We start from the raw sequence: 24383 nt of genomic DNA, 5'->3' as shown, positions 1-24383 counted from the left end.
AACTTCTTTTAACCCTTAAGCAAAGAACACAAAATAACTCTGCCTGAGTATATCAGAAACACTTATACAAACTTCAAGATTTGCTTTGTTTCCGCAAGTCTTTCCACAGTGCTGGCACATGAAAGTCTTCTTACATGATTTATTGATTTAGATGAGTTATTACATGAATCCTAAAATGATTCATGTCTGTAAAACTCATTCCACACTGAAGACATATAAAACCGTTCTCTCATACATGAATACTCATGTGGTACCCAAGGGTTTCTTTATATCTGAAACTATTTCCACACTGACCACATTATACAGCTTCTCTCCAGTGTGAATGCTCATGTGCCTGGTAAGGCTTCCTTTTTGGTTGAAACTTTTTCCACATTGTTTGCAGGTGAAAGTAGGGTTGTCAACCGTTCCGTATAATACGGAATCGTCCCGTATTTGACACATAAAAGTCTTGTTCCGTATTGAACTGATATGAAACGCACTTTGTTCTGTTTTTTTGAGAATCAGTGCAAATCCATGACAGACACATAGCTTCTATACATGTATGTCAGACTATGAACAAAGACATTTGTAGGCTATGATAAGAAGAAAAAAAACAGTGCGGTAGATACATTTTTTTCCCGTTTGTCTATGATCAGCGTAGCGTTTTTTAACATCAGAGAATGCCCTTTTAATTGGTCGTTTCAGTCATTGTGAGTCACGTATCGTAGCAACGATGACGACAAGAGACAACAGCGGGAAATGCAAAAATGACTTGAATTGCTTGAATGCAGTATTTGAGTGCAATATTTAATATTTTCTTTATTAGCTGTTTTTTTATGTATTATTGTTTTGCACTGGAAAGAAAGTTAACTATAATGGAAGTATAATTATATAAAGATATTTGCACTACACGTCCTTTTAAATTAAAAATATAATTTTTTTTTGCACTGGAAAGAACATTCTAGAAGTCTAATTCTATTGAATAAGTTCGCACAAGGCTACAGAAAACTGTTGTGTTTATTTTTCTTCAAATGCAGTCTAAGCCGATGAGTTTTGAATGTTATATGTTGTATTTGTTTAAGTTAAAAATAAAACGTATTATAAACTAAACAAATCCATGGTTCATTGTTGGCAAAATGATCATGATAGCCTTTATATTTCACATCTATGTGGTTCAGTCTTGTATATTGATTAGGCCTACTTTGCTATTCTATAAATATAGGCCTAATAAGTTGTATTATAATATGCTATAATATATTAAATATATTTATCTAAATGTATCAATTAGTTTCCACAATATTCACCATTCACTTTTCTTCCGTGGGGGCATGTCAGGTCTTTAAATTGTCCTTTCTGAATGAAACTCCTTCCACACTGTTGGCAGATGAAAAGGCTCGGTCCAGTGTGAATTCTCATGTGGGCAATTCGTGACTCACAAACACACACTGACCTTACTGTCTATATGAGGATTCATTACATACATTTATTCTGACATGTTATTTCACTGACAGAAGTTCAGCTTTAGTATGAATGTAATGAAGAGAAAATAAGAGACTTTACAATATCTCACTGTTACTGATTTATCATGCAGCTCAAAGCATTATGGGTAGAATCTCTACAGTTCTACATTCTGATTCATCAACAGTTTCACTGATGATCCAGTATAAACCCTAAACCCAGGATAGAGTGTGTGAGTGAATGTGGTCTGGACTGTGTGGATGAGGCTCGTTGTGTCAGAGACGCTGTAGAAGGACAGAGTTCCTGCACTGTGATCCACATACACTCCTATTCTCCTGCTGATTGGCTTTACAGGGAGTTCAGTCTTTATCTTGTTGTGTCTGAATGAGTAACTGGAGGGAAAGCAGAACAAACTCCAGGACTGATCATTATATCCAAACCGACACTCATTACTCTGTCCCTTCCTGCTGATGCTCTTATATGACACTGATATATACACCGCACCACTCCACTCAATCTCCCAGTAACAGCGTCCACACACACTCTCTCTACACAACACCTGAGGATGCACATCAAATCTGTCTGGATGATCAGGATACGGCTGGGCTGTGTCAGTGTTAGTAATCACTCTGTTCTCCTCAGACAGACGGAGGTCTTCATTTACTGTGTTCAGATCCAGAGTGAGCTGATGGGAATCTGATGGAGAGAAAACACATCAGGGCCCGTATTCATAAAGATTCTAAGAATCCTCTAAGAAAACTCTTAATTTAGCTTAAAAACTTTTACGTAGGAGTCTTAGCTTAAAAGCGATTCGGGACCGATCTGAGAGCAACTCTGAGTAAGGAAAAGACAAAAACTTTCATCTTAGTAAGGAGGCGGGGTTGACCCCGTTGCTATGTATGACACAATCTTTTGAAGACTGTGATTGGTTGGTTGTCCAAGAAGAAAAAAAAAAAAAGTGATTTTAAGTATAGGGTCTATTCTAAGCCTTCACTTTGAAATTACATGCGTAATTTTTCCTATTTGACCGTTCTCACACACACACACACACATTTTATATGTGTATATAAATCCTTTTTTTTTTTTTTTTTACCATGCTGTTAATTTCCTATAAGGTATTTGATTGGCTTAGAATGATAAAAATTGTTCCACTCTTTCCAATTACACTGATTGCTGGCATGTCTATTTAAGTGGTGGTTTGAATGTTGGTTTTAATGTATCAAACATGGAATTTTCCCAGTTGCCAAATATCGTAATGTAGTGATTACTTTCATTTCTGGCGCTGTGCTGTATCAGAGATGTTAGCGTGTCTCCAATAAGATCAGTCACAAACATGATCCCTGCACGATCTAATCTATAGCGTCTTATTAACTCACTGTTATTCATTGTCTGCAACACATTTCTTCTCCCTCTTCGTCTTTCTGCCATTTTCTCCTCTGCTAAAGAAACTCTTAAGCCTCTTAAAAGTCCTCGTCCGTGCTCCTAACAATTTTGAGCTTAAGACCTCTTTTAAGGGTTAAGATGCTTTCTGAATTACTTTTTTCTTTACTAGGATTTTTTCTTTAATTTTAAGAGTAAACGCCCACATTTCTAAGAATTTTCTTAGAATTTTGTCACTAGGAGCTACTCTTTGCGTTAAGATTCTTTATGAATACGGGCCCAGGGGTTTATTATAGAAACTTTCTATCTTCAGTGTTAAACTCAGATCTGACTTCACAAATTCATGAACGACATCATCCCCTACATTCGTTCACTACTTTTACCCACAATCCTCTCTGAATTCGAGTGTACATCCGATGAGCGATCCCAAGATCCAACGCGATAAGGCGATAGAGCGCAAAGGAAAAATAAATATGGCGGACAGCAACACCGGAGGCGGCAACTTTTACAAATGTTAATGTAAATGTTAGTGTAACTTTTTATTAATTTAAAAAACCTTTGTAAAGATATTTTGAAGCGAAATGATACAGGTTTATTTGTTGGTACTGTAATTATTTTTTTGACATTTTTAGTGCGGGAACTGTTAAATTTGCAGTTGTTCACAACATATGATAAATTGATCGATTGTTTTCATATCTGTTAGTGAACTGTACGTACAGTATTCACCTGCGTCTTACAAAATGATGTACTGACGAATTTTGCTTTAGGGACAGATGAGGACGTAAGACTTTTAATCATAAAAAGAACAGCCAATGGCCAGCTCTTTTCTGGGTGGAGAAACGCTGCTCAGCATGGATGGGAGTGAGTTTCAGAATCAAACAGTTTAATTATAATAATACGGTTTAATTGATGTGTATTTATTAATGTGTAAATCATTGCGTTATATGTTCTACATAGAAGGAGATAGGCCTGCTGGGTGTGGTATCCCCTGCCAGAGTGGCCAAAAAGTAAAAAAAAAAACACACAAAAAGCAAGGTAAGATAATATTTATTTACAGATTTTCTTGCAACTTTACTCCCTTTGCAGAATCTGAAAAATATGTTTGTTTGTTTTTATAATTCATGAATTGTAAATTTGTAAATGTGAACAGAGATTCTAAGGGGGAAATATGTTTTATCCCTGGATTTGATCCAAATCAGAAATCATTTTTTACAGATCTCAAGCTAGAGACCAAATATAACTTTTACAGACATTTCACAGAAATTCATTTCTGTATATTGTGCCAATTTATGGAGAGCTCCACTATACAGAGATGGATTGTGGATTTAATATGCATATTTGTTCATGAATGTTATATTTGGTCTGGTCTGTGCTAGCTTGAGATCTGTAAAGATGCAATGTAAGGCATCTCTGTTCACATGTTTTTTGTACTGACTGCCATTACTTTGCCCCGCTGATGGTCGCAAATATGGCAGATGATCGTACAAATTTGTGTGACTGAAGCAGAAGGATTTGCTTTTGTCTATAATTATAATAAAACTCTTACTCGTCTGTTGGGTTGTACATCATTTGCTTATAAAACTATTTTTAGGAGCTAAGGAAGCCACCGACTGGGATTGGGACTGAATCTGGAGAGTCTACTGCAAAAACATGGAAGTGGTTCGACCTCATGGATGAGGCAATAGGTGGGAGGCCATCCATCCAGCCCCCCATCCTAAATGCCTTATCAGAGGAAGACTCCATTGTTCCTGCAGTGAGTTATCTTGGTTCAGTCCCTAAGGAGCCAGAGCAGCAGGACAGGAGAGAGAGAGAGAAGAGGTGGGTCAGCAAAGAGGCAGAGAAAAGATCAAGTACTGGAATTTTGGGAGAGGGAAGCTGAAAGAACAGAATAGAGAATGAGAAAAGAGGATATGAGAGAGGAGAGACTTCTCTCAATTCTAAAGAAAATTGTTGAAAAGATGGCATATCTTTAAATTGATTATAAAGTAAACTTGAAAAGGTTTGAAAAAAGTGGAGAAAAATGTAACCTGTAATTTTGAGTTGTAATGTTTTTTAAATAAAACAAAACAAAAAAAAAACAGGATTATTTAATACTAATAATACTATAAACTGTTAGAGCAAATTAACAATATATCATGTACATCTAAACACATTAAGATATGATTTTAAAGTAAAGGCAAGTACTTATAACAATGAACTGCAATAAATGTTTTATATTAGATGAAATTTAAATTAAAATTGGGAAAAAATGACAAATACATAATTAATCTAAAATAATTACACTTGTTTAGTTTTTCATTTAATTACATACTAACTATATAGTAGTTAAAAATATCTAACTATAATATGTACGTGGTTGTGGTTGTAACAGATTTTATAAGTAATCATGAAAATCTTAGGGCTGGAGGAAGATCATCATCATCATCATCTGGAGCAGAAACGGCTGCAGCCAAGCGGTCTCTGGTGTGTTCTCCACTCTGTGGCTCTCTCACTTGCAGGTCATCAGGATCATCACCATTCAGTTGTCCTTCCTCTGGCTACATGAAATCACCATTTGTGATGCAGATGTTGTGCAGTACAGTAAAACAAGTGATGACCTCTGGAGCAAATTCTGGCTTGACTTCAAGGGCCTTAAAGAAAAAGGACCGCCATCGTGTTTTCAAAATACCAAAGGATCTCTCAATGATGGATCAAGCTTTTGCATGGTGTAAGTTGAAGCGACACTGACTTGCATTTTGTGGTCACAGAGTGCTTGTAACTGGATAGAATAAAATAATTTTCTGTTTAAGTAGCACACAGAATCAGCAGATGGAGGCTTGATTCTAATGTGACGGCCATCAATGCTACCAGCAACTGAACTAAAGACAGGACTGCCAGCCAGGTTTGCAAAGGTTTGTCAGTTTTGAGACATTGTGGACAATCATGTGAACTGTTGAACGGGGCATATCAAATGCTCTGCAAACAACCCGGTAAGAAGTTGCACTTGCCAGCCAGAATATGAAGACCAGAATTTCAGAAGATCAGAAGACCAGAAGATCCTCACGGAGTGTGTTAATGAGGTAGATCAGTGTTTGCCTGTTAAGCCGAAAGTCTGGCCTCAGGTCACTTCTCCCATCCAGGTACAACCTGAGGACAGGCACCGATTGGTTCAGCAGGGAGTATGGAGCTCGAGTGCCAGACTGAAAGAGTAAATATACTAAAATGGTCAATAATGATATTTATGTCAACGTAATAGGATGCATTAATCAAAGATAATTCTAAAAAGTGTTATATAAAATTAAAGATGTTATATATTGAAAAAATATCTACATCCAACTGCAAATGACACAAAAAAAATGTGTTCTCCCAATTATCATAAGTAACAATGGTAACTGAATTAATAAATGTTTGTTTCTTATAGGAGTAGGAAGTACCTCATCTTCAGTTATTTAGTTAATTGCTGAATGTGTACTGTATAATATCTTCTTACCGATAGGTGGCATCTTCGAGCTAACAAAGCACGCCTTTGAGCTGTTGCTCTTCCTGAAAAAAGCCGTTTTCTTCTCGTCAGGAAAAAAGGTTTCATCAGAACGAAAACTAACAGGATGGAGTACATTTTACGCCAGGTTTACCTCAGGAGTCAGCTGAAGGACACTGCCTGGAAACCCCGCTAAAATAATATTTAAATAAGACAGATTTTTGTTGAGTTTTTTATTTAATTAAATTTTGTACGAATTTATATACTGTTATATTTATATTTTTATGAACAAATATGAAGACAGTGTGTAGTGTTTTGTTCTCTTTTATTTTTAAATATAAATGTAAAAAGTAAATAAATATGACAAGCAGGTGTTTTTATTATCTTTTGTTATCAAGTAATGCAATAAACGTGAAAAATGAACAGTAACATACAATTCATACAGCCAAAAAGGAAATATAACAGATGGGTAGGTATGGTTAATAACGAAATTGTCCGCGCTCTCTGGCGCATGATAATTATGTCAGCGTCCGAATTCGCTCACTCATTTTCATTCACTCTTTGCTGATGTAGTGCACTCGACTGCCATTCAGTATATAGGGATTAGTGAATAAGTGAACGAGTGAACAGACACAGCTTCAGTGATTTGAATCACCACACGCTGACGACACAGCTATTCTGTAACAGATTTTGTCCTGAATGAGGTTCTAAAAGAAGTTGCCATGGTTACAATACAAATAAGATCCAACTCAAACCAACTCAAAACAGGTTACCCCCTCTCATTCAATTTATCTGAAAAGGTCTTCATACTGCGTTGATTGTGCATAATTAGTGACAAGAGTGTTGCTGCATTTTTCAATTGCCAGTGATGTCGTGTTTTTTCTACATGTCCGCGGTCTAGTTATGCATACTGCACGCAACGTCCCAGTTCCTGCACTGCTTAGAGTTTTAACTCTGGGCCCATTGCACTTAACTACTCGCTACTCCAACTGCGTTCCATGAAAACTCATCCTTGTCTCGACGCGACTACATACAAGCTCTGCACGGAGCTCGGGATTGCTAGGCGACCGCGCTGTCCATCGTTCCCGTCGCCTCTATTTCTCAACACGCTGCCCATCGTATTCAGCCATTCCTTCCATCTGGTCGAACTGCTCGGATATCCGCTATTCTATGCTGCTGTCTACTCACCGTGGAATAAATCTTACCTCATTAAAATCTGTTTCCTGTGATCTGTCTCTGACTAATCTACATACACGCAATGACTGTGCGTTTCATCCTGCAGTTGCGCTGTTTAACTGTCGGTCTCTAACAGATAAGGCTACTGTGCTCTGCGCTCTACTAACTGAGAAAAACTTTGACTTATTGCTCCTCACTGAAACATGGCAAACTCCTAATGACTATTTCCACCTAAATCTTCTCACTCCCTCTGGATACAGCTACCTGGCCAAACCTCGTTTGACATCAAGGGGTGGTGGCCTGGCTGCTGTTTACCGCAGGAGCATTCCAGTCAAGACTATTGACTTTCATGTGACTCTAACCTTTGAATATCTAGTTCTCAAATTTTATGGTACATCTCCAATTCTCTTGATTCTCCTGTATCGTCCACCTAAATCTATGTGAAATTTCTTCAGTGAACTGCATGAACTCTAAACCCTTTCATCTGCCTTATCTCATTGTGTTATATTACTTTGATTTCAATATGCATGTTGATACTGATTGTGCAGAATCACACGAACTCTTGTCAGTGTTTGAATATTTCAATCTTGTACAAGTCGATTTTGCTACACACTCAAAAGGTCACACACTGGATCTTGTCTGCACTGCTGGTTTACATTATGTTTCCGTGCTTGGCTCTCAGATTGGACTGTCTGATCACCTCCTCATCGAACTAAACTGTGAAATGCCTCTTCCCCGCCTCAGGGTGAAATCCACTATAACCTATCATAACCTCAATTCTGTTAATCCATTACTGTTTTCTGAATCTGTGTAAACTCATCTCTCTGACATTACTGAAGACACAAGCTCCCTCGATATCTTTACCAAATTTAATGCCTGTATTTCCACTGCCCTCAATATACATGCCCCTCTTAAAAGTAGATTTGTGCCTTCTACACACGTCTCCCTGGTTTACCCCAGCACTTTGCAATCTCAAAACAGCTGGTCATCGTCTTGAACGCCTTTACAGGAAAACTGGTTTGACTGTTCACCTTACTGCTTACAATGACCATATTCAGTAATACAAATCTGCTATAAATGCACTCTAGTTACTACTCTACCATTATTAATAATGCATCCTCTCGACCTAAAACACTGTTTTCTGTTGTCAATAAACTCACCAACCCTCCTGCACCTGTCATCAGTAACTCAGCAGACCTCTGTGAGTCATTCCAGCATTTCTTTCAAAATAAAATTTATAGCATTTATAATCTCTTCCCATCCATGATCTCTCCTTTTCCCACACACGACTTCCCCACTGCTTTTACACCTAGTACTCTTACTGATTTTGCCCCCCCAACCCCTGCTTATATCTCTGAGCTAATCAACAAAGCAAACGTATCTTCCTGTCATCTTGATCCTGCTCTTACTGCTTTACTTAAAAAATGTGCACCTGTTATTTCACTAATGATTTCACTTCTCATCTCCCAACTTCTAAGTACTGGTGCTGTTCCTCTGGAACTAAAAACTGCTGCTGTCACTCCTGTCCTAAAGAAACCTGGCCTCGACCCCTCTGACAAGGCCAAATACAGACCAATCTCTAATCTACCATTTCTTTCGAAACTGCTTGAGAAAGTGGCCGCTGCTCAACTTCAAACTCATTTGTCATCTAACAACCTCTATTAATGTTTTCAATCCGGTTTTCGCACCCTCCACAGCACTGAGACAGAACTTCTTAGGGTTGTCAATGATCTCCTTATGGCCACTGACTCCAGCTCCACCAGTATTATAATTCTTCTAGACCTTTCCTCTGCATTTGACACAGTCTCTCACAGTATTCTCATCTCACCTCTCTGCTCTTGGTATTTCTGGAACTGCCCTATCCTGGTTCACCTCCTACCTGTCTGATCACCAGCATTACATCTCCATCCGCCAGGCTAAGTCCACTACTGCCTCTGTCCCACACGGTGTGCCCCAGGGTTCTGTTCTTGGGCCTCTTCTCTTCATCATCTACATGCTCCCATTAGGTAACATCATCCGTCATTCTGACTTTAAAGTGTGTGTGTGTGCGTTTCTGTGTGAGAGAGTGTGTGTTTGTGAGAGTGTGTATACGTACATTTGTGTAGTCCTGCTGCCATCCTGATCTCTCCTCCATGATCCACACTACAAAACACACACAGTGTCACAGTTAATCAGTAAACACTCACTCACACTGTGCGTGTGTGTGTGAGTGAGTGTTTACCCCCACTCACTATCGCTCTCTCTCTCTCACACACACACACACACACACACACACACACACACACACACACACACACACACACACACACACACACACACACACACACACACACACACACAGACACATACACACTCTCTCTCACACACTCAGTCTCTCTCTCTCACACACGCACACAATCTCTCACACATTCACACAATCTCTCACACACAGTCTTTCACATGCACACATACACTCACTCTCTCTCTCACACGCACACACACACACAATTTTTCTTGTTGTGATTCCCTGGTAGTAACCGGCACTTTGCCTCACATACACTAGATGACATCATCAGCTCTTCAGCATGTAATTCATTCTAACCAATGAGACTGCAGGAACTTAGTCTTAAACTAAGTCTTAAATAACAATGTAAGCAAGGATTTATGTTGCGTAAATACCTCAGCAGGAACAAAGTAGAAGCAAATTAATTTAGTTGTTTATTAAGGCCACAATGGTCTGCAGTGGATCTAGGGCCTCATTTATAAAATTTTGTGTAGAAACAAGTCACATTCTTAGCTAATTTTCTCAAGTCTAGCATTTCACGAGTTCACACGTACATGGAATCTGATTTAGTATTTATGCGTATTTGGCTTGCTGTCCAGGGGAGGGCTCCGAGCTCGGAATTTGGCCCGAACCCAGAGTACTCCCCCCTTATACTGGGGTAGACCCACCCGAGTGTGAGGTGATGGGGTGGTGGAGGGATGCTGAGAAACTTGTCGTGAGACAGAAGGTGAGGAAAGGCTTTATTTATACCGGCTTCCTCTTGTGCTGATTGGTTGACTACCTGAACGTGCTCCTCCCGAACTTTGTTACATGAAACTTCATTTATTTAATTCGGGTTTTCAGTTTTTACTTCCTGTTCTAGTATGATTGTTATTTCTAATTGGTTTACTTCTGCTCTGTTTCCATGGTGACACATTGCTTGATTGATTCAGTTCAGCTGCTCATCGTTTAGTTTGTCTCCTTGTACCTTGAGTTTCTGTCTGTTAGTTTGTCAGTTCTCATCTATCTAAGAGTGGTTGTTTCATGATTTTCCTGCGTTCTTCAGTGTATTCTCCTTGTTGATTAATAAAAGACTTTGTGAGTGCTACACATCTTCTTCTTCGTGAGAGTTGTATTTATAACTATCACCATTCCCTGACAAAACCATCCTACATTTGATCTTACGATAATTTTTCAAATGTGCTTACGTGTGATTCAGAGAATGAACATAAGCACAAAAAAACCTGCATACGTGAAGTACTTCTCTTCCAGAAGTGAAAGTTATAAATCGTAATTGATCTTGAAATTGTGCGTAGCTGAACAGTTTCCGATCTCCGCTTCATAAACGTCGCCTAATTAATGGCTTTTTACTAGAATTATATGTTATATTTTCATATTATATTGTATTACATATTGACTCAGGGCTGCCAACTCTCACGCATTTAGCAAGTTGACTCTGTTCTCGCGCTCTCACGCCACACAACCATTTTCTGACACAGTGAAAAAGAGGACGGAGACAAACACGCTGTCACAAATCAAGCCTCTGTGGCTCCCTCTGATCACCACCAGAGGGCTCCCTCACTGGATAACTAACTTTGACTCGGACTACGTTTCCCATCATTCTGTGCCTGGTGCTGATTACCCTCACACATGATCCCCATCCCATGGACTATTTATGTCACACACACACTCACTGTGAAGTTCTCATACTGTAGTGTAACGACTCCAAGTTCCAGGAATGCACTAATATTTTGTTGGTAGTACCAGTTTGCAACAATTAATAGTTAACACTTCAGAAAAAAATTATAATTTGTCGTTACATTCTGGGCATTATTAGTGGGGTAATTTACGAGATACATCCTAGGATCCATTAGCGCCTGCACTAAGCCATCCGGCTGATTTCTCTAAATAAGCTCTAACTTTAATAATGTTCAACCAAGGGAAAAAAGGCGTCTGGGGGGGTGATTGGCTCGACGTCATGGTGCAAAGGACCCTAGGTTGATTTTACTCCGAACCATCCCTTTAAATTAAATTTTTTTTAACTAACTGTGATTTTGAATATGTAAATTTCTGAAATACATAACTTAGACAGTTACCTCTGATAACAGATCACTCTTAATTGTAATATGGACTCATGCACTTTCTATAAAGCTGCTTTGAAATTATGTGTATTGTGAAAAGCGCTATACTAATAAACATGAATTGAATTTAATATATTCCTGCATATGTACACATGCACCCATGGTGAAAATGGATTCATTCTGTAACGCATGTGTACAGCTGTGTTGTGTACAGCCTGGATGAAAGCTGCCATTGTGTTAAGAACAAATAAACCTCTGGATGAAGCTGATTGGATCCTGTGTTTTGACCAACACCTCTTGAGAAAAGCTAGATATTAGACCTCATCTTAAGGCGGGCATACACTGTGCGATTTCAGCAAGGTACCTACTCACACTGAAGGAGTAGATCGCGATGTAAAGCCAAAGCTCAGGATTTATGTGCTCACACTATACGGTCCGAACGTCAAGCTGTGACTTGACTGCTCACACTATACGTGTGAAACATGCGCGATAAACCCCTGTGCGCCAATAGACGATACCATGTATCCAGAGATATTGTCAAAACAAGCATATTAATTAAATACATTTATGGTGAGATTACTACATTTTATTTATTTAAACGCTTTTATGGTGAAATTACTACATTTTCAGGTCAATCTGTGTTCATTTTGACCACGAAACATGCGCTGTCACTTTAATTCAGCGTTTGCAGACCAGCAAAAATGGACTCGGTGTGGAAACGATCGCTGCACTGCTGTATACGCACCGCAACTGGAACGGTTCCCTGGACTGCAACCGCGTGCAGTGTGAAAGCTCTGACCTGTTAACATGGGTACGGAAAAAAAATACGCACCGCATACGCAATGCACGCGGAGTATGTGTGAAACGGGCGTAATGTCACCTACAGGAGCCCAGATGACCAATAATAGCCTTGCTAATGAGCTCGCGATTCACAACTTCACCAGGCGTGAAAAAGCCTCGGAATCTGAATTGAAAACAATGTTAACAAGCAAACACATATACAAAAAATAATGCCCATAACAGGTTCGAATATTAAAGGCTGCCTAATATTCGTTCGAATATCTTTTTTTAATTTTTATATTCAAATTATATTCGAATAACAAAGTTCGGAGTCAAAGCCCTACTAGAAGTTAACACTAATATAAACATTATTTTTGCAGAATGAGTGTGTTAGGGGAGAAGGATGCAGCCATTGTTAAACAGCTGGATGCTGGATTGAAATGCAGCTGGAACTGGTCGTGGCTAAAACTGGAAGGCAAGGTCTCAATAAAAGGGCAAGAGGTGTCCTTTCATCTAGGAGATGTATTCAACAAAATCAATAGGCAGGGATTCGCCAGATGCATTCTCTGCCACAAAGATATCAATTATGCTAACAAAGGCAGCCATGCTCTGCAGGCTCACTGCCAGACGGAAGTTCACAAGAAGAAGGTTCAGATGATAGCTTCCACTCATAGTGTTGCCAGCACCTTCCTTCCAGCATCAGCTAGCCAGAGTCCAGCAAGCCAGGGGCCAGAAACAATCAGGCAGCAGTGCCAGGGAAAGATCCCCGTACCAGTTATAAACCGCATAGCAAATGCAGAGGTAGGTGGTGTAGGCTTGTTAGTCAGCACAGGCAGCATAGACAGAGTACACTAGCATTTTGAGATTGTTTATTCAATGTAAAGTGCACTACAAATAAAATGCATTATTATTATTATTATTATTCACAATCAGCTCCGGTCACTGGCAGCATCATCACCTAAACATGGAATACACTAGCTTTACAGTAATTACATAATTTGTGTTTTAGGCAATGGTCCTTGGAACCTTGGCGGAGCATTCCATCCCGTTTTCTAAGGCTCCTGTAATTGTTGAGCTTGCCCAGATCCTTTCCTTGGATAAACCAGCTTTGCAGGGAATGAAGTTGTCACGGACGGCAGCTTCATACAAGATGATCCATGGTCTAGGTATTTCACTTTTTCTTTCTTACCTACTATTTTATGGGGCGCCGTTTGTAAAGTGTCTCATGCTGAAAATAACAGCAACATTTTGTCACATTTAGCTTCAAACAATGTTGTATTTAACTGGTATGAATTTTTGACGATCACTTTTTACCACATTTACAGCAATATTTGTCAACTTAGAGATATTTTAAATAGTTAAATCTAAATATTAAATGTTACACCTAAATGTTAAATGTTAAATCTAAATGCTAAATCTAAATCTAAATGTTAAATCTAAATCTAAATGTTAAATCTAAATCTAAATGTTAAATCTAAATCCTAAATCTAAATCTAAATGTTAAATCTAAATCTAAATGTTAAATCTAAATCTAAATGTTGAATCTAAATCTAAATGTTAAATCTAAATCTAAATGTTGAATCTAAATGTTTCGGGTGAAACTAAATATTTAACTAATATGCAAAATCAAAATGCCGGTAACCGGAAGTGCCAAAATAAAAGCTCGAGGAGGTCAGTGTGTGTTTATAGCATGGTTTATAGTGTCAAATAACGAATAAAAACCATCTCATCCGAGGAAATGGACCCTTGGACATGGATTATCGTGATAATAACTACCTAAAATAATAAACACATTTGGAGAAACTGTATTTGAAGAGTAGGCTAGTGTCACTTTTATGAAAAGTGCGGGTCTTATTACCTGCAGCCATAATAGCCAGCCACGAGGGGGCTCACTTTGACTGAATGTCATGACATCACTCTCATCACGAAACTCTACAGTTTCTCCAAACGTGTTTATTATTTTAGGTAGTTATTATCGTTATATTTTCGTTATTATTATGAGATGGTTTTTATTCGTTATTTGACACTATAAACCATGCTATAAACATACACTCGAGCTTTTATTTTGGCACTTCCGGTTAATGGCATTTTGAATTTGCATATTAGTTAAATATTTAGTTTCACCCGAAACATTTAGATTCAACATTTAGATTTAGATTTAACATTTAGATTTAACATTTAGATTTAGATTTAACATTTAGATTTAACATTTAGATTTAGATTTAACATTTAGATTTAACATTTAGATTTAGATTTAACATGTAGATTTAACATTTAGATTTAGATTTAATATTTAGATTTAGATTTAACATTTAGATTTAGATTTAACATTTAGATTTAGATTTAGCATTTAGATTTAACATTTAGGTGTAACATTTAATATTTAGATTTAACTATTTAAAATATCTAAGTTGACAAATATTGTTGTAAATGTGGTAAAAAGTGATCGTCAAAAATTCATACCAGTTTTTTAAACATTGTTTGAAGCTAAATGTGACAAAATGTTGCTGTTATTTTCAGCATGAGACACTTTACAAACGGCGCCCCATACTATTTCAGTGTTTTAATTTCCATTTTAGTGAACTGCACACATACATTTGTTTCCTTAAACTACCATGTTGCTATATATACTGCTATGTTGCCAGAATTACCTGTTGTATGATGTATATTGTACCAATTAGATTATGCATGTGATGTGTCAAATCTGTCCAACTTTGTGTAGGGCGGACCTACTCTAAGAGGACCTTTTCCAACATGAAGAGATTTTCCTTTTCATTAAATTTAGACGAGAGTACCTCCAACAACAACAAAAAGGTTGGTCTCATATTAAACTATTGCCATCAAAGTTTTTGCTTTAGTGTATGCCCTGTAAAATGTTGCATGGCTAATAAACCTTTTTATGTTGAAGGTTCTCTCCATGCTTGTTTGCTACTATCATGCAGACTTGAGGAAGATGATAGTGGAGCATTTGGGGTCCTTGGAGATCGTGAAGGTGAATGCTGCTTTTTTAGAGAAGGTGCTCTGTGAGTTCTTTGAGAAAATCAACATCCCGTGGAATAACCTTGTGAGTATGCTGATGGACTCGTGTGCTGTGATGAGGGGCAGCAAGACTGGCCTCGAGACCAGGATGCACCAATACTGTCCCAACCTGCTCGATGTTGATGGGGACTCCTCCATGCAATATACACAATGCGGCAAATAAGTTATCAGAGCCCTTTGACAGATACTTGGAGAAGCTGTTCAGTGATCTCCAGGTTGACCATCAGTGGAGTCCAGACCAGGTAAACAAAATGCCAAGCACATTTGAAACTACAGCGCTTTACCGCCCTCTGTTGAGCACTCACAGTAGCACACTCCACCTATGTGAATTTGGTATAACCTGAATTTGTCAGCTCTAGTCTAGACCACGGCTGCTGACCCTACTGTACTGTACTGTGGTAAAACTATGGAATGTGTAGAATGTCTATGTGTTTCTTTGAAAATCTTTTTCTGTCTTTTGTCAGGTGATGTACCTCAAGGAGATAGCTATGATTCTAAATCTCCCCGCCTCCAGCCCACAGAGGGGCTTTGTTCCTCATCGCTGGCTGTCTGCATACGATGCCAGCATGGCAACCCATGACATGATGCCTGCGTACAAAGTCCTCTATTATGGCTACCTCTCCACTGCAGATAAGGAGCTGTATAGGGAGCCTTTGGAACTGATGTACACAAAGTACCACATCAACCAGGCGGCAAGAGCCAGTATCAAGGTGGTTCAGGAGGAACTCAGCAGGAAAGGTGATGAGACTTGATGTTCCAATCCCTTATAATAATTAGCACTTATACTTGTTATGAAGTTACTAATGAGGAGGAATATGTATTGAGTTTTACACTTACATTAATTCATCTTTCACAGGCATGACTCCACAAGGCCGTGAGAGAAAAAAGAGGGTATGTAAGAAGCTGTGGCATGAGGAGACGACAACAGTCCGACGGCTCAGCATCTACATGGGTCTGCCTACATTAGAATATTGATTTTATCCCTATTTAAAATTTTCTGTTGTCTGTGCTATCAGTTGAGTGTTTCATTTTTTGTTAACCAACCTGGGGTCTTTTGAAAGGCACTTAAGTTATTACTTCCATTAATTACTTCCCTTACACAGCTGTCTCCTAGGGCTCTGAGGGAGATGGTCCTGGAGGATCATATGCTGCTGCCCTCCAAGAAGGTCTATGTGGGACAGGAGGCTGACACGTTCAGGAGCCAGAATCCCAATCATGCTTTAAGTACCCTGCATCACCTGCATGACCATTTTTCTCAGTTGTTTTTGAGACTTAAAATAATTGTCAGTTTTTTCTGTTTTGTGTCAGCTGTTGGTGCCATTCCTAGCAGACGTCAGGAAAGCCTACATCACCACTGCAGTGTACCTCCAGAAGAAGCTCCCCTTGGCCAGTCCGACTCTGACAGCCCTGTCTGCTCTGGACCCTCTTCTGAGAGGCCACTCACAGGCAACCATCCAGTTGAAGAGGTAAGGATAACATTTAGGGCCCTATTTTAACGATCTGAAACGAAAGTATCAAGCGCGAAACGCAAGTAACTTTGTGGGCTGGTCTTGGGCGCTGTTGCTATTATACCAGTGGGATAAATGACTCTTGCGTCCGACACAAATCTAAAATGGGTTGGTCTGAAGTAGCTTCATTATTCATAGGTGTGGTTTGGGCGTAACGTGAAATAAACCAATCAGAGCGACATCTCACATTCCCTTTAAGAGCAGTTCCAACCTGGAAGAGCAGTTTTCTAAACCTGCAAAATAGCACCAGGGAACGTTTGCGCCGGAAACACGCCTCCTCTTTGCGCTGAACCGCCCCCGGGAGCGCAAATTTATTTCCTAATTTACCGACGTGTGTCTGTGGAGGGAAAAGTCAGCTGTGCGCGGGTGCAAAATAGGAATGATACATGCGTTGGTGTACAAAGTCAATTGCGCTGGGTGCAAGATAGGGCCCTTAAAGTTTTTTTTTTTTTGCCATATTACCAGGTACTTTGGGATTTTTGTTACCTCATGTCCTTACACTGATTTCAAATTCTTGGCAGGCTGAGTGGTATGCTGAGGCACCTCTTGCCAGCAGACCAGGACATCCAGAGAGAACTTGTGCGGTTCAATGTTGACCCGACCGGCCCCAGTTTCAAGGAGGGAGAGAGCATTGTGGAGTGGTGGGGTCATGTCTTTGACAAGCCAGATAAGTACCCCTTCCTGAGTACAATGGTTAAATGTTGCCTCTCCATCTTTCATGGGCCAAGAGTTGAGTCTTCTTTTAGTTTGATGAATGATGTAATTGACCAATGGAGTGGCAACAATGGCAACAGAAAAAATTTGATCTGGTTCTGAGAGTATTACGAACTGTAATGTAAATTGTTATCTTTGCCAATAAAATGTATTAAAATCTGAATTACATAACGTTGTATTGGCTGTCAATCATGATGGAAGACTAGACAAGTTAAGTTACAGCATGTCCACCATCTCTTGTGGGGGTTATGCATTAAGCAATTTGTGGTGCCCTTACTACATTGTGCCTCAAATACTGTAAATGTTAGACCCAGTGACAGGCTGGCATGAAATGGCTTGCATAATACTTAGTAAGGAGGCCATCATATTTTTGACTCATGGCTGAAGTTTCTCCAGCTCTCCCCAGGTTGGCAAAAAAATGCATCGCAAAATGCATCAGATTGATGCTTTAAAATATGGAATATTTACAAATTTCTTACGGGGGAGAAAATTTCCCCCGGACCCCCCTAGAGGGGTAATATCCTTCTCACCTTTTTCACCCCTGACCCGTTTTCATGCCTGACCATTCTTCCTTGCAAAATGTCTCCAGTTCAGTCAGGTTTGATGGTTTCCGAGTGTGGACAGCCTGCTTCAAATCATTCCAAAGATTTTCAATGATGTTCAAGTCTGGGGACTGTGATGGCCATTCTAGAACATTGTATCTGTGTCTGTGCATGAATTCCTTGGTAGATTTGGAACAATGCTTTGGATCATTGTCCTGCTGAAACAACTAACCCAGGCGTAACTTCAACCTCTTGATTGATTCTTGAACATTGTTCTTAAGCCGAGACACTAACATTTTTAACTAGCAGATATCACCATGAAACTTTGCCAGTTGATTACCTACATTAACACACAAGATGAAAAAAAATTTTCAGAGGGATTTTAGGATAAATGCTTTCATTACCTAGGAAATCGATTTTCGCAATATTTTTTTTTAATTAAAATGTCACATAAATCAGGCCAGGAATGATTTATTAACAAATCCCTCTGTAAATATCTTCAGAATACTGCTTAGTGTATAACTGGAAAGTTTGGTGTACACAGGTGCTACATAGGCTGAGATGTTTGTACTGAAGAATGACAAAAAACTGATTTTGAGAAAACGGCATTTAAAGATTTAAATAGGGAAATTTAATACATTTCTATTGGGAAAAATTACTCAAAAACAGGATAAATTATCAGGCCCTTAGTAATAATAATAAATAATATTTCAAGCTGATGAAAACTGATTATTTAATAACATGGCAGGCATATAGGGCCTACAACTGCAGTAACTCAATTAATTAACATTGGCGTATCATGCACAAAGTTGCCAAAAAACCCACGCTAGACAGTTATGGACACAGAACAAGACCAACAGTAGCTGTCACAGCTTTATAAAGTCTAATTATCCATTCCAGCACCATATGTAGGTCCCTCTGACATCTCTTGCTGGTGCCTTTTCACTTTCTTGTCTGTGCTCACAAGTTTTCGTTTGCGTTTTGCTCTTGCGGACTGAATGACATTTGCTTTGGACACCCGGAGCAGGTCTGCCTGCAAGTGTGCTCTCCAGCCATAAGTTTGCCATCACATTAAGCATAGCTGAGGCACCCTCATTAAAAGAGGAGATGGCCATGCTTGCCGCTGCCTCGACCCTGTTCTTGCCTACAAAAACAGTTTTTGGGCAGCGAGCCCATATCACAGAATTGAGGCACTCGTTTGCATTTTGTGTGCCACCATGCTGCATTCTTTGCAGCAAGCTGTCGCTTGACATGCGGTGATAGATGGGGAGAAGTTTCTGGCCCACCTCATGGGATAGGTAATTTGCAGCATGTCGAGTGTGGCTTTCAGGGGTCTCATCTTTGTCTTCTGCCCTCCGATACCAACACCAAGATGGATTGCACCTAGTATGCAATGGTGTTTCGTCTGTTGACATGCAGTGGAGAAGGCCTGCCCATATCTCTGCTTTCATTGTATCCAGTGACCCCTGGTTATTCAAAATTGCCCCCCTGTAATAATTTTGCGGTGTTTTGCATTTCTTTGCGGTCAGTTTCCCCAAACCCTTGCCTCCCAATTTGCGCTCGGCACTAAATTTTCTGAGCGCTGTGCCCATTCGCTTGTGAGCATGGTTTATGCATTCCAGCTTTACAATTTCATGCCCAGGGTATGGGTTCAGTGACAGTACTTCCTTAAAAGCAGAGCTATCCCCATCTGAGAGCATCTCAGTGTACCGCAGCTGGTGGCGACTGACTGATCTACCCCACATCCTCTTTGCTGCCTCCTGCTCCATTGCCTTACTAGACCCTGTGAAATTATTGGCACAGTCAGTGTGCGTCTCCCTCCAGCTTTCAAATTCCTCCACAGTAATCTTCCCCTCATTCTTGGCACTTTGCTTTAGGACACAAGCATGACAGTAAGAGGATAATACCTCAAAGTCAATGACCAGTCCTGTTAGAATATCAATGGAAATGCCAATGCCATAATGGGAAGTGAAGCCTCTTTTTTGCCAGGTGCCATCAAAAGAGACACCAATGTTAATTACAGCATCAGCATCCTCCCTCAGCAACTCTGCTAACTCTGGATCAACGTCTGCATAGGCCTGCCGGATCTGCTCCCTAGTCTTGTGCAGTGACTCCAATCCTCTCTCAATTTCCGCCACTAAAATAAAAATGCATGTTGTGTCAAGAACTGTTCCTTTTTTGTTGAGTTTATTGAAACGGTACACTTGAGTGGCAAAAACCCAATTTCTTTTGGAAAGAACCAGGGAGTAGACCATGCAGTTATAGCAGCCAATTTGACAAGCTAAATTAAAATAAAATTACTATAAAGAATAAGGCCATCCTATAATGTTATACTATATATATATATATATTATACTAACAGATCCATAATTGTGTGTGCGTGTGATGCAGCCTACTGTTAATGTGTGTGTGTGTGCGTGTGTGTGTCTCTCTCTCTCTCTCTCTCTCATTTTATTCTACTAGTACAAATCCATCTTTGTTCTATCCATGAAAATATGTTCACTGTTACAACAACACTATGATAAATGTTACAGGTCATTAGACCTCCAAAATCAACATCCCTGTCCCATCCCTGTTTCCAAAGCCTACCTGTCACTCTCTTGTCATGCGTCTGGTATGTTTTCAGGTGAAGGGAAGGGATCCCCAACACCTTGCTGACCTCCCTCAGTGCAGCATATCCCATCCCTAATTCATGGGCCAAAAGCACCATGCGGACATTCACGTCAAAAGCGACATCACCTCTCGTCTCACTTTGCAGCTGTGTGGATGTGTAGACGCTTCGCCTATACCCACTCTCTCCTTTGCAAGTACTGCACTCTAAAAGCAGACTGCTACAAAATCCATGGTTCACTGGATCAATGTTAATAAATAGATCTGATGCAGCACAATTAGGGCACAAGAGATCACTTATTAATTCATTCAGACGTGCGACATGCATAATCAGCCACTGTTGTGTCGCACAGTCAGCGGCACTGTCATTAACACCCCCCCCCCCCGGTTTTCTAACGACAGCTTACGGTCAGATGTGCTGCTTCCTGATGTTTTTCAGCTAATATATCCGATTGTTTTACCTTCACACATCTTGCAAAGCGCAATTGCTGCTTTTTTTTCCTTGAAAGTTGCGGTGTTACCGGCAATTTCGGAGGTCCCGCGGTGGTAAACACAGAAGTGTCAGAGTATGCCACGTGATGCGTCTGAGCGAATCACGTTAGCAGAAAACAGCTGTAGCCAATGAGATTTCGTCATTAGCTTTAAATCCCCCTTTGGACATTCACGATTTGTTACTGATAGAAAGGAAATGCCCATATTTGGGTTTCATAGCGTTGTGCAGGAGACTCAGAGCTTCACAACGATGCCGGTCATGACAGACTTCAGTAAACAGATGGATCTCGGCATGTCGCGTTGGAATGCTTACTTCTTGGTAAATTCGAGAGAAACTCACTGCCACAAGTAAACAAAATGTAATAAAATAAACATCTTAATGTATATTTTCAACGTTTTATTTATAGCAGTTTGAAAGAACACATATTGAAGGAGTAAACTAGCCCAAAATCTCAAAACTGACCACTGCATGAAAAATCGATTTTTTTGCCTGCCGTGTCTCGCCTTAAGATAACTCGGCCATATTTGTACCATTATATGGGGGCCACTTTTGGCTCACATTGAGATGAGCCAGTGCTCACTGAGCCATATCTTTGCCAGAACTGGCCCAGATACGTTTTAAAATAACTGGGCCACATTTGCAGCATTATATGTGGGCCATTTTTGGCTCACATCTAGATGAGCCAGTGCTCACTGAGCCATATCATTGCCAAAACTGGCCCAGATTTGTTTTAAAATAACTGGGCCACATTTGCAGCATTATATGTGGGCCACTTTTGGCTCACATCTAGATGAGCCAGTGCTCACTGAGCCATATCATTGCCAAAATTGGCCCAGATTTGTTTTAAGATAACTGGGCCAACATTTGCAGCATTATATGTGGGCCCCTTTTGGCTCACATCAAGATGAGCCAGTGCTCACTGAGCCATATCTTTGCCCAAACTGGCCCAGATATGTTTTAAGAAAACTGGGCCACATTTGCTGAAACGTATGTGGGCCATTTTTGGTTTACATCCAGATTTGTCATTGTCGATTGTGCCACGTTTGTGCCATAGGTGGCCCACATTTGGGTTGTGATATTTGGGCCATATTCATTATTTATCATATGTGCCACTTTAGGCTCACATTCAGATTACACATTGCCATGAGTGACGCATCTTTGCCTTAAAAGGCCCACATGTGATTTAAAATATTTAGGCCATATTTGTCATTTTACATGTGGGCCACTTCAGGCTCAGACACATTTGGTCCGGGCCATAAGAAGGCCTGCAGTGCCGCATCATTGCCTGAAGTGGCCCACATCCGTCTGCTATCTGGGTAACGGTAGCAGGTTTAAGCTTAACCTGTTTTTTCCACTAACTTGTATAAACAAATGTACTTAAAGGGATGGTTCGGAGTAAAATCAACCTAGGGTCCTTTGCACCATGACCTCGAGCCATTCTGTTTTGGTTGCCGAGGAGTCTGGTTGTCCTGTATGTGATAACTCAGAGTTTGCTGGTCCCGTTTCTGATGAGTTTGCTGGTCGCATTTCTGAAATGCCAGGATCCCAGATCATTAATTGCACGGGTTTAGATTCATTTCTAGTTGACAGTCCTCACAATTCAGCAGCTAGTGAGTCAGATGACTGTGAAAGTGAAGGCAATGATACTTCAACAGATGATTTTCTCTTATGGCGTTTGAGATATTGGGCCACAACTTTCTCTGTCACTTGTTTCATTAACAGCACTTCTGAGTATTCTGAGGGTTTTTCACCCCCAACTCCCAAAAGATGCAAGGACAGTCCTTAGGAGTCAAGTTGATGTGCCTACTACCAAAATGGAGGGAGGAGAATACTACCACTTTGGCTTAGCAAAGGGACTGCTGTCCCGTTTGAAATGTTTGACCTTGCCAGCAAATTTGCATTCATTAAAGCTTCAATTCAATATTGACGGGCTTCCTCTTTTTAGAAGCTCCAAGGTTCAGTTTTGGCCAATTCTAGCTTTAATCAATTGTGATTACAGTATGTCCCCGTTTATTGTTGGTCTGTTCTGTGGAATTGGCAAGCCAAAAAGTGTGTTTGAATACTTAAGCACTTTTGTTAAAGATTTGACACACTTGCTGACTAATGGCATAATTTACAATGGTAGAAAGTTTCAAGTCATTGCTGTTTAGCTGTCACTAGGAAGCTACTGTATATATGGACAAGAGGACGTTCACTGGCCACACGATTATCTACTCAAACCATAAATGAAAATTCTACAAAACTTATTATGCTCCGTTCCTACACACCTGTTCAATTTAACCTTAAGCCCAGGTCACTGACAGAGATTGATCGATGGAAAGCCACTGAACTTCGCTCATTCATGTTGTATACATGGCCCATTGTACTCAGAAACAGCATTCCAAGTGAGCTGTATGATAATTTCATGTTGTTTTCCATTGGGATGTGTTTTCTTCTCTCTCCTGGCACCTCTGATGGCATGGTTGACTTGTCTCATAAAATGCTTGTCTCCTTTGTGAACCATTTTGGAGAGCTTTATGGCAGGAATGAAATTGTGTTCACCATACACCAAGTAATACACCTTGCAGATGAGTACAGGCATTTTGGGCCTCTGGATAATGTGTCTGGTTTTCCTTTTGAGAATTATCTAGGACAGGTTAAGCATATGTTGCGTAAGCCACATTTACCATTGCAGCAAGTAGTAAAAAGAATATCTGAAATCCCATGTGTGCACATCCCAGTCCCATTCAAAGAGTGCATTTTACATAGCCTCCATTTTGATGGCTAATTGCCTCCTCAGTTTAGCTTAGCTGAACAATACAGAAAAGTTACTACATATAAATATACATTATCCACACAGAAAGGAGATAACTGCATACAGGTCGGAGATGCAATTGCTCTTGTTAAGAATATAATTAATGTGGAAGAACAGATATTTGTACTGT

The 24383-nt window shown here is 39.8% G+C and overlaps 2 protein-coding genes across 2 annotated transcripts in view; one reads left to right on the top strand and one right to left on the bottom strand.

The window, feature by feature from the left end:
• Nucleotides 1-24383, top strand: part of LOC309497428 (uncharacterized protein) — a 292681-nt gene that overhangs the window by 100253 nt on the left and 168045 nt on the right. The gene's annotated exons all lie outside the window — the stretch shown is intronic.
• Nucleotides 1439-9686, bottom strand: LOC309497447 (stonustoxin subunit beta-like). The gene is made up of 2 exons (XM_082167738.1): nucleotides 9546-9686; nucleotides 1439-2133 (listed from the first exon to the last, which is right to left on the bottom strand). The coding sequence occupies exons 1-2, from the start codon at nucleotides 9565-9567 to the stop codon at nucleotides 1595-1597; spliced, it is 561 nt and encodes a 186-aa protein (XP_082023864.1). The 5' UTR covers nucleotides 9568-9686; the 3' UTR covers nucleotides 1439-1594.

The sequence above is a fragment of the Leuciscus leuciscus genome, assembly GCF_965113295.1.
Source record: "Leuciscus leuciscus genome assembly, chromosome: 4".
Lineage (NCBI taxonomy): Eukaryota > Metazoa > Chordata > Actinopteri > Cypriniformes > Leuciscidae > Leuciscus > Leuciscus leuciscus.
Note: the sequence above shows the minus strand (reverse complement) of the source record. Positions and strands in the feature narration are given on the sequence as shown.

Excerpts from the sequence above, each read along its gene's own strand:
- LOC309497447 (XM_082167738.1), bottom strand. The coding sequence starts at position 9,567 with ATGGCAGCAGGACTACACAAAT. Across the intron at positions 2,134-9,545 it reads GGCAGCAGGACTACACAAAT|ATTCCCATCAGCTCACTCTG; the intron begins GTACGTATACAC and ends TCTCTCCATCAG.